General features: G+C 51.6%; 1 protein-coding gene across 7 annotated transcripts in view; it reads right to left on the reverse strand.

Moving 5' to 3' along the window:
* Positions 1 to 10,661, reverse strand: part of NPHP4 (nephrocystin 4) — a 109,011-nt gene that overhangs the window by 89,251 nt on the left and 9,099 nt on the right. For 6 of the 7 annotated variants that reach the window (XM_040459581.1, XM_040459554.1, XM_040459573.1 and 3 more), the window contains one exon: positions 3,025 to 3,177. In XM_040459581.1, coding sequence (XP_040315515.1) covers positions 3,025 to 3,177 — 153 coding nt within the window. Of the gene's footprint in view, positions 1 to 3,024; positions 3,178 to 10,661 lie in introns of those variants that run through there. The other variant, XM_040459608.1, reaches the window with a different exon arrangement.

Genomic DNA, 10,661 nt, shown 5'->3' on the forward strand with positions numbered 1-10,661 from the left:
AGCCTCAGCGGGGGAGGCAGGCAAGCCTGAGGGGGGAGGCTGAGCCTGAGGAATTCATCACTCACAGACAGAAATACCAGCTCAGGTTCAAGGCAAGACTTCTTTCTTCAATGTCTTTCTCCAAGACGTTATTTGCCAAGCAATAAAGTCGGGACCCATATGACACTGACAACTCAGTAAAAACCCTGAGCACACGGGCTTTGCTCATTAATCCACATTTAGACTGGACGGCCATGGTGATTCCAAGGATGGGGGCCTGCTACTGGCGGCTACCACCTCCAATCAGATCTCCCCACGTCACTGCCGACCGGTAAAACCAGAAAACACAAACAATTAATAAAACCAGAAAAAGATCTTTGCCAAATTCCGAATCCCCTCTAAAAAGGGCAAGTTGTACTTCTTTCCAGAGGTGCGCAGGCAGAAGGTGCAGAGCCTCCTGTCTGTGGGTGCCACCACGGGAGTACTCCACATTTCCACGGCTCGCGTGCATGGAAACACGTATACGCGCACACGCACACACACACACACACACACACTCCGCCCGGGGTATTCTTTCCTTAACTAACTCGAAAGGAGCTGATTTTCCCGTATTCTGATCATCAGAATCCGAGAGGAAGTGCTGGGCTGGGAGGACTGTGCTCAAGGGCACAGCAGGCCAGCCGGTTCCTGGGGCGCCACTGGCCTCTGCTGCTCGCCTTGGGCATAGCAGCTGGACAGCAGCCGCTTCCTGAGCAACTCCTCTGGCATCACCGCCCCCCAAAAACCCTCTGCTCACCCACTGGCCCTGCTGCACGCTCCACTTCAGCAACTGCAAGACTGGAAGGTGCAGAATTTTCCAGAAACTTTAAACACTGTGTCCTCACTAACGCACCGTCCCCCGCCGCATGGCCGACTCAGCAGGAGACAAACAGCGAGGGAAGCTGAGCAGACGTGGAGGGCCCAGGACCGGGTGACATCTGACGCATCCCGCGGCCGGTGTGGCAGCAGAGGCCTCTGGGGGAAGCAGTGCTGAGCCTGGACAGGTCCAGCAGGAGCAGGGCAGTTCCGGAGGCTGTTTTCTACGGTGTGGCCAGTTCCGTAGGCCACCACTGCCGAGCCACTCTGGGCAGAGCGTGGCCTGGGGGACGTGACCCCGCCACTACAGGGAAGTCCCACCACTCGGCACTGGTCAGGGACAGGGGTGCCAAGGGGAGGACATGGGAGAGGGACTCGCTCCCAACCCACGACTGCAAAGCACTCAGGCGCTGATTTCAGGGCTCTCCTCCACCCAGTGACTCGAGGGGCCTGGGAGCGGGCACTCCCGGCCTCCTGACCTGCTGATGACTCTGTAAGGAGGGACATATAACACCATCCTCTGGAGGAGGACTGGGGGGACGGAATCACATAACGTGCTGTGAGCCAAGGCCCGGCCCACAGCCCAGCCCACAGTGAACTCCCACGTCCACCATTCCTCATTCACGTCCACACCTCCATCATTCGCTGTGGTCATGTCACAAACCAGGCTTCCGTGGGCCTGACCGGACACACGACAAAGAGAAATCCGAGCAGCCTGGCCCTCGGAGGCCACCCCCGATGGCAGTGGAGGCCGAGCCTGGCCAGGTGATCCACGACCCCAGGACCACGCTGCTCCTGGCGAACCTCTTCCAGCCGTGTCAGGGGCGAGAAGGCCATTCATCGCCCATGCTGACACAGCCCTATAAGGAGTTGTCCACAGACCCACGCGTGGCTCACATACGATGCAGCCAGCCAGACTCTTCAGTAGCATTTGCATAGGCTGTGTGACAACCTGAATATCAGACACATCTTTCGTCCCCAGGACACATGCTTTCCCAAGGCCTCATTTAACCTTCCTGACCTCTGGGGGCACGAGCGCCCTCCTACCCTGGGAAGGCAGGGCTCCAGCGGATGGATCCGCGCCCCGACCACAGCCCGAACCCTGGGTGGCAGCCAAATGCAGGGAGCGGCGTGCTCAGCCGGCCCCCCGCAGCTTCAGGACTGAGCCGGGACGGTCCCCAGCAGCAAAGGGGCACTCGGGCTGCGGTCACATGCGGTGACGCCTCCAAGGACGGCTATGGTCACTGCCAGCTTCACCATTCACTGCACTACGGCTACAGCACCAGGCTCCCCTGAGCCCCGCCCGACACCCGAGAAGGATCAAGTCAACAGGGCACCGGCCCTCTCCACACCTGTGACGTCCCCACAGGAGCCCAATCAAGCAGACGGGCCGCGTCGGGAAGCTGGTGCGGGTGTGACCCTGCTCTGCCTGCAGCGTCGGCTTCAACGTTCACTCAGGGGAGCCCCTCCTTCTTCCCCTCCCCGCAGAGGTCTCCCCGTCCCCCCGGGACAGCAGCGTACTTACTGGCCTCCTTTGGAAGCTCGCCGCAACTTACAATGACTCTGTTACCTGCTTCTGCGCGTCACCCCCCTTCTGCGCGGTGAGCGCCGTGACCGTGCCGTCCACCCTCACCCCCCGGCACCCAGCCCAAGGCCCGAATACATGCTTGTATTGGGGGCAGCCGGACAAAGCCAGAAACCACCGGCCCGCGGGGCAGGGGCCAATCACGTTTTCAGCAGTGCCAACGCAAGCACCCAGTGTGGACACAGAAGGCGTGGGTCCCAGTCCAGGCTCTGCCCCCTGCCACCTGGGTAAGTCGCCTTCCCTCCTGCTAAGTCTCAAACACCCGTCTTGAAGACAAAGAAGGAAACCAAACTGAAAGAAGAAGGGGGACGAGGAGGGTGAGAGAAAACGGGGGAGTCAGTGAGACCGATAACCTCCTAACTTCTCTCCACGAACTCCAGGGTTCCTTGAAGGTGACAAGACCCGCGAGTGTCCCCCGCCCCACTGCTTGGACCAGAGCCACACGCTCTCGTCTGCCCGGGACACGTGGCTCCCGCACAGGTTGGGTCTGGAAATGGAGTGCCCCAGGGCTAAGACCAGCTTTGCAGCCGCCGCGTGCCTGGGGTCTGAGATGCACAGGGCATGTGCTTGGCCCCAGAGCAGCCCCGCCCACCGCCAAGGCCCACCTCATCGAAGACGATCCTGGACGGCTGCCTGGAGAGCTGCTCCACGGGCCTCACGGCGGTCTTCCACGTCCTCCCGAAAAAGTGTCGGTAGGTGACATCAAAGAGGGACACGCGCAGACAGCAGCCCACCTCCGAGAGCACCTCCAGCACTCCCTGCGAGACAGAAGGTGCCGGCCCTGAAGGCTTCCCGACGTCACGAGCCATGCCACACGCGCTGACTGGCCAGCCTGGGAGAACTGGGGCACTCAGAATCCACCGGTTTTAGGGGTCAATATCCTCTGGGGGAACTGCCTCTCCCGTGGCTAGTGCTCTTGGGGTGTTGCGGGGGGGGGGGGGTTATGCGTCAAAGGGCTTGGCCCTCCCCTGGCCAATCCAAGCACTAAAGTCCCAAGGTACAGACAACACGGGCAAAAGACTCACCCAGTGCCAATGAGACACAAGAGGCCACGGCTGAAGAGGCACAGGCATCTGACACCACACGGGCCCGAGAGAGAACAAGCCCAGGTTATGGCACTTGAGACCCTAGATCAAGCCACACCTGAAGTTTGTCCTAACTATGGATTTGTCTGTTGTGTGACCTTTCTCTAACTTTAGCTGTTTTGAATGGGGTTGTCCTTATTATTTGCAAACAAATGAGTCCTTCTTGATATAATCACAAACTCTAAATCCTCAACTTGTCAGAATTATTCTGGGGTGGTATTAGCAAAGGAAAAGCAGATCTTTGAGAACTGAGAAGTCATGGCTGCCAACACAGACGAAAACACCCAGGGACTGTAAACACAAGCCATCTTCCCAGAGCCACACAACCTACAGTGAGGCTCTCCTTTGTGCTCTTATCGTCTGCCCTGGAACCAAGAAATGGTTTTCATTCATTCATTCATTCATTCACTCATTCATTCATCAAACATTCATTAAGCATCTACTCTACGCATCTACTCTGTGCCAGGCACTGTTCCAGGCACTAGTGAGACAACAGGGAACAGGGCTCAGGTAAAGAACAGTAAGAGTGGGGGAGACGGTGGGTGTGCATTTTAACAGGATGGCCAGGGGAGGTCAGGAAAGACGATGTTTGAGCTGAGAACTAAGGGGAGGGGAGACACCAGGCAGAGGGAGCAGCAAACCAAAGGCCCTGGGGCAGAGGAGAGCCGGGGTTCTCAGCGACCCTGGAGAGCCTGCACCAACCATACTCAACTGTGTTAACTAGCTTTTCTGACACTGTGTTCTTGGTGCTCTGGCACCTGGGGCCTCACCACAGGAGACTAACCGCCCCCGCCAGGACCAGCTAACTCCTACACAGAGTAAATGACTTGCCTTCCAGAACATCTCTGATATGCAAACCGGCCAATCCAGAGTCCAGACTCCCACCTGGTCCCCCATCTGGCTCCTAGCCTCCAGGAGGCCTCTGAAATGATTCACACCTGCCAATCCTAAACCTGGTCAAGTGCTCACCCTGCCTTGTCCCTTCCCTCCCATGAAAGCCAAGGTGAAGACTCTTGGCTATGGTCTCCCCGGCTGCTCCGCCTCCTGACAGACCCCATGACACCCTGGTGCCACCCCGCATGGCCCTATGTGGCCTGGCATACCCCGCCTCTTAGGAACAGTAATAAACTGTCTTCTCAACGTTGCCCTCACCCCACATAAGTTTGTTTTTTTTTTTTTTTTTAAGTTTACTTGAGAGAGAGAGCATGCAAAAGCAAGAATGGGGGAGGGACAGAGAGAGAGAATCTCAAGCAGGCTCCACACTGTCAGCACAGAGCCCAACATGGGGCTCGATCCCACATGACCTGAACCAAAATCAAGAGGTAGATGCTCAACCGACTGAGCCACCCAGGCACCTCTCATGACATGGGTTTTAAAACTAAACCCCCCATGGGGCGCCTGGGTGGCTGAGTCAGTTAAGTGTCTGACTTCAGCTCAGGTCATGATCTCTCAGTCTGTGTGTTCGAGCCCCACATTGGGCTCTGTGCTGACAGCTGGGAGCCTGGGGCCTGCTTCGGATTCTGTGTCTCCCTCTCTCTCTGCCCCTCCCCCACTCATGCTCTGTCTCTCAATAATAAATAAATGTTTAAAAAAAATTTTTTTTTTTAAATAATGATATACCACCTCTAACCTCTCAGGTTAGCAACAATCAAAAACTTTGACAACTTCTGCCACAGGATGGGGGAAATAGGTATTCTTGTACGATTTTCATGGGCATATAAAATGTTACCATCTCCACAGAGGGCATCTGGCAATACTGAAAATCTGATCAGATGCACGCTTTGCTCTAGCAACATAGCTAGAATTTGTCCTCTGGATACCCTTAGACAAACCCATAAAAATATGTGTATAAGAATATTCCCTGAGGCGCCTGGGGGGCTCAGTCAGTTAAGTATCGACTTCAGCTCAGGTCATGAACTTGCGGTTCATGGGTTCGAGACCCGTGTAGGGCTCTGTGCTGACAGCTGGGAGCCTGGGGCCTGCTTCAGATTCTGTGTCTCCCTCTCTCTCTGCCCCTCCCCTGCTCAAGCTCTGTATCTCTCTCTCTCAAAAATAAACAAACATTTAATAATAAATAAATAAATACATACATACATACATACATAAATAAATAAATAAAACAAGGTCCCCCTGTGTAACTGCAGCAACCGCGAGGGAAGAGGGAGGGGCCGGATGTGTCATTTAACTCAGTGGGGGTCCTCACAATGTACAGTGTATCAAACCCCCCACTGGGCACCTTAAATAGCTCACAATTATTTTGTCAGTTTCACCTCCCTCCAGCCAGCACCAGGAGCTCAGCCAGGATGGGCTGGATGCGGATGTGAGGGACAGAACCACAGAACAGGTAAGGATGGGGTGGCCAGCGGCCTCACGGTGCCCAGGCTTCTCCTGGGTCTAGCACTCGTGAGTCCCACGTCCCACGTCCCTAGCAAAGGATGACGGCAGTGTTTTCTGTCCCTGGAAGCTGGGAGCGAGGAAGCAGGAAGACAGCAAACAGGTAGGGAGGAGGCAGCCAAGCCTGGTTTCAATCACGGAGTTGTGGGGCCCTCCCCACTCCCCAGGCCTCCACACCCCTCTCTCGGCATGGCCCCTGTCTCTCTAGCCACATCCCCTTCCCTCCTCCTATTCCCCCCAGCTACCTCTTCTCAGGAACCTCATTCCCGTGCCTTCCCTGACCTCCACCATCTAGACCCCTGCCGGTCCTCTGACCTTGCTTTCCCTTTCCCTGGGGTTCATCCAGTCCTCTGCTGCCCCCAACCAAGTGTGAGCTCTGGGAGGATAAGGGCCCAGAGTATCCTCCCGGATACTCTTCCCTGCCCCATCCTTAGGGCCTAGAACGAGACCTTGCCCCATACTCAGTGCACTTGTCCCCAGGGGCCTGATCCTAAGCTTCCCCTCACTGCTGATGCTGCCCAGGGTGCCACCAGCAGCCTCTTAACCCTCCTTCTCTTCCCCATTCGTCTTCTCCCCTTCCCTCCTCCTCTCGCTCCTCCCCCCCACCCCCTCCCTCCTCCTCCTTTCCCCTCCTCCCTCCTCCCCATTCCCTGTTCTCCCTCCTCCCTGCCACTCCTCCCCCTCCCCTCCTGCCCCTTCCCCTCCTCCTCCCTCCCCCCTCCCTCTTCCTAATCCTTCCCCCTCCTCTTCTTCCTCCCCATCCTCCTCCCCCTCCCCTTTCTCTCCCCCCCTCCTCCTCTCTCCCTCCTCTTCCTCCCGTTCTCAGAGATGTAAGCACCAGCCACAACCTGCTAATTCCCAAACCTTTCCTGCTGACCTAGCCCTCTTCCCAGAACCCAGACCCTAACCACCCTTCCACCTCTATGTGACTCCGTACCCATTTCTAATCAGGTAGGTTTCTAAACAGTCTCTGCTGGTGTGCGAAGACAGAATGTGGGATGGTCATCTGTGTCCCCCACGCAGCTGCGAATATACAATGGTGCCCAAGAAACATCAAACTGAATCGGAATAGCCAAAGCAAAGAAGAACAATCAACGTTCATGGTAAAGTTAAACTCAATGGAAAATTATTAAGAAAGTATCCTGAGTTCAAAAATACGTTAATATTTTTAGCCAACACCTTTCACAGGGAAGTTTGCTGTCATCTAAAGCTGTCAATTCCCAAAATAACTCAAATCGTATAAACTTTGTAAGACTGTGCTTTTTACGTTTGTTTCCTACTTGGTGTTCTTTTATTTACTATTATTATTATTTTTTTTATGTTTAAGGAGGCTTCACGTCCAGCATAGAGCCCAACACAGGGCTTGAACTCACAGCCCCAAGATCAAGACCTGAGCTGAGATCAAGTTGGATGCTTAGCCACCCAGGCACCCCAGTCTTCTTTCAAATGCTGTCTTTTCACTGATTTCTTGTATGTACAGCCGACCCTTGAACAACACAGATTTGAACCGTACAGGTCCACCTATACGTTTTTTTGTTTTATAAACACATTATAGGACTGTAGATGTGTTTTCTCTTCCTTGTGATTTTTTTTTTCAACGTTTTTTATTTATTTTTGGGACAGAGAGAGACAGAGCATGAACAGGGGAGGGGCAGAGAGAGAGGGAGACACAGAATCGGAAACAGGCTCCAGGCTCTGAGCATCAGCCCAGAGCCCGACGCGGGGCTCGAACTCACGGACCGCGAGATCGTGACCTGGCTGAAGTCGGACGCTTAACCGACTGCGCCACCCAGGCGCCCCTCCTTGTGATTTTCTTAATAGCATTTTCTCTCCACTAGCTGACTTTATTGTAAGAACACAGTACCTAACACATATAGCATACAAAATACATATTAATCAATTGTTTACATTATTGGGAAGGCTTCTGGTCAACAGCAGGCTATTAGTAATTAGGTTTTGGAGGAGTCAAAAGTTATATGCAGATTTTTGATTTTGAGGGGGTCAGCACCCCAACCCGCATACTGTTCAAGAATCAACTGTAAAAACTGTAAAACTTTGGGTTCCTGTGTTAAACCCCATCTGATTGTAAGGTACTAACTAGATCCTATGTCCCAACATTTTAAGGTTTTTTGTGTTAATATTCGTGAGGGACGTTAGTCTGTACTTGTGATATCCTCGCCTGATTTAGTTATCAGTTATGGGGGCTCAAAAAAAAAAAAAAACCGACACTGGAAAGCATCCTCTCTCTTCTTTTTTCTGATAGAGTTTGTTCTAGAATTCATATTATTGCTTCTTTTAGTATTTTATAAAATCCAACAGTGAAGTCATTTAAGTCTGGAGTTTTCTTTGGAGGAAGATGTTTGCTTATGAATTGTTTCTTTAATGAATATAGGACTATTTAGATTTTCTATTTCCTCAGGGCACCTGGGTGGCTCAGTAAGTTGAGTGTCCAACTTCAGCTCAGGTCATGATCTCAGAGTTCGTGAGTTTGAACCCCATGTCAGGCTCTGTGCTGACAGCTCAGAGCCTCAAGCCTGCTTCAGATTCTATGTCTCCCTCATTCTCTCTGCCCCTCCCTCGCTCATACTCTGTCTCAAAAATATTTTTTTTTTAATAGATCTTCTATTTCCTCTAGTGTAACTTTTGGTAAATTGTGCTTTTCAAGACATTTCTCCATCTCAACTAAGTTATCAAATTTCTTGGCACACAAGTTATTCATAATATCTCTTGATTATCTTTTTTAATTTTTTAACATTTATTCATTTTTTTGAGAGATAGAGACAGCGTGAGCTGGGGAGAGGCAGAGAGAGGGGGAGGAGACACAGAATCTGAAGCAGGCTCCAGACTCTGAGCTGTTGGCACAGAGCCCAATGCGGGGCTCCAACTCACGAATGTGAAATCATGACCTGAGCCGAAGTCGAAAGCTTAACCAGCTGAGCCACCCAGGTGCCTCTCCCTTGACTATCATTTTAACGTCTGTAAGATATACTGTAATACTCCCTTCCTTCCTAATATTGGTAATCTGTGTTTTCTCTCTCTTTGCTCATGACCAGACTTATAGGAGTTTGGCAATTTTATTAAGTTTTTCAAAGAACCAACTTCTAACTTTGCTGATTTTCTCTACTATTTGCCTTTTTAATTTATTGATTTCTGCTAAATAAACAGAAATCTACCATTTCCTCCTTCTATTTTCTTTGGGTTTAACTTCTTCTTATGTAGATTCTGATGGAGGAAAGAGATCATTGATTTCATACCTTTCTTCTCCTCTAACATAGTCATATGAAGCTATAAATTTCCTTCAAAGGACTCAAATAGTTGCACCTCATAAATTTTGGTATGTTCTTCCATTCCTCACTTCAAAATATTTTCTAATTTCCCCATGATTTCTTCTTTGACTCATGGGTTAGTTGGTAGTGTGTTAATTTTCTGCTATTTGAGGATTTTCTAGATATCTCGTTGCTCATTTCTAACTTAATACCATACTAGTCAGTTGACGTATGTATACTCTATAAATTTCAATCATTTTAAATCCATGGAGACTTATTTTTATGTCCCAGCATATGGCCTATCTCAGCGAAGTTTCCACACTTGAGAAAAACGCATATTCTATTTGTTGGCTGTAGTGTTTTAGAGATAACAGACAGGTCTAGGTGGTTGGTGGTGTTTAGATCTTCCAAATCATTATGGGGCGTTTTTTGGTTTTTGGCTTGTTTTTGTTTTTTAAATGTTTTTATGTTTATTTATTTTTGAGACAGAGAGATACAGTGCAAGCAGGGGAGGGGCAGAGACAGACAGGGAGACACAGAATCCGAAGCAGGCTCCAGGCTCCAAGCTGTCAGCACAGAGCCCGCCACGGGGCTCGAACTCACAAATGGTGAGATCATGACCTGCGCTGAAGTCGGACGCTTAACGGACTGAGCCACCCAGGCGCCCCTGTTTTGGTTTTTGGTTTTTTGGTTTATTTGCTCTATCAGTTAGTGAGAGAGGAGAGTTAAAAGTCTCCAGTGGTGACAGCGAATCTGAACAGTGTTCCCTTTAGTTCTACACGATTTTGCTTCACGTGTTTGGAAGCTGTGTTACCGGGTACCGTGCACAGAAGAGCTAGCACGGCTGGCCCAACTGTGTGCTCTGAAAGGTGGGTCCACGAAGCTGGCCCTTGGCTGGAGGCTGGGGGTTCCCGTCACTCTACCAATCACTGCGTACTTTGCCTAAGCTGTACAAAGTGGTTTATGCTGAACACCTGCTTTCCTGCTGGGAGTCTGTGATCTGGGAACCCGCTAGGCAGAAGATGCCCACCTGACCAGTCCCCAAAACGTGCGGAGCCTCTAACAAGCTTCCTTGGCTGGGAACGTTTCACACGTGTTGTCATTACTGTTGTTGGAAGAACTGAATGCACCCTGTGGGGCTCCACTCGCAGAGCACCCCTGAAGCATGTGCCTGCCCCCACACTTCCCCCCACATGCCTCTCCCATGGCTGATCCTGCTCTGTATCCTCTCGCTGTAGTAAATCTTTCCTGGGAGACGGACCACGTGCCGAGCCATGGGAGTCCTCCCAGTGAATCACTGAACCTGAGGGTGGTCTTACAGGCCCCAAGAGAGGCACATACACATACACATCTCACAGTTCATCAGTTCAAGCCCCGCATCTGGCCCTTTCTGACAGTGCAGAGCCTGTGTGGGAATCTCTCTCTCTTTCTCTCTCTCTCTCTCAAAATAGAAGGAAGGAAGGAAGGAAGGAAGGAAGGAAGGAAGGAAGGAAGGAA

The sequence above is a fragment of the Herpailurus yagouaroundi genome, unplaced genomic scaffold, assembly GCF_014898765.1.
Source record: "Herpailurus yagouaroundi ecotype Mexico unplaced genomic scaffold, PumYag 77, whole genome shotgun sequence".
Classification (NCBI taxonomy): Eukaryota; Metazoa; Chordata; class Mammalia; order Carnivora; family Felidae; genus Herpailurus; species Herpailurus yagouaroundi.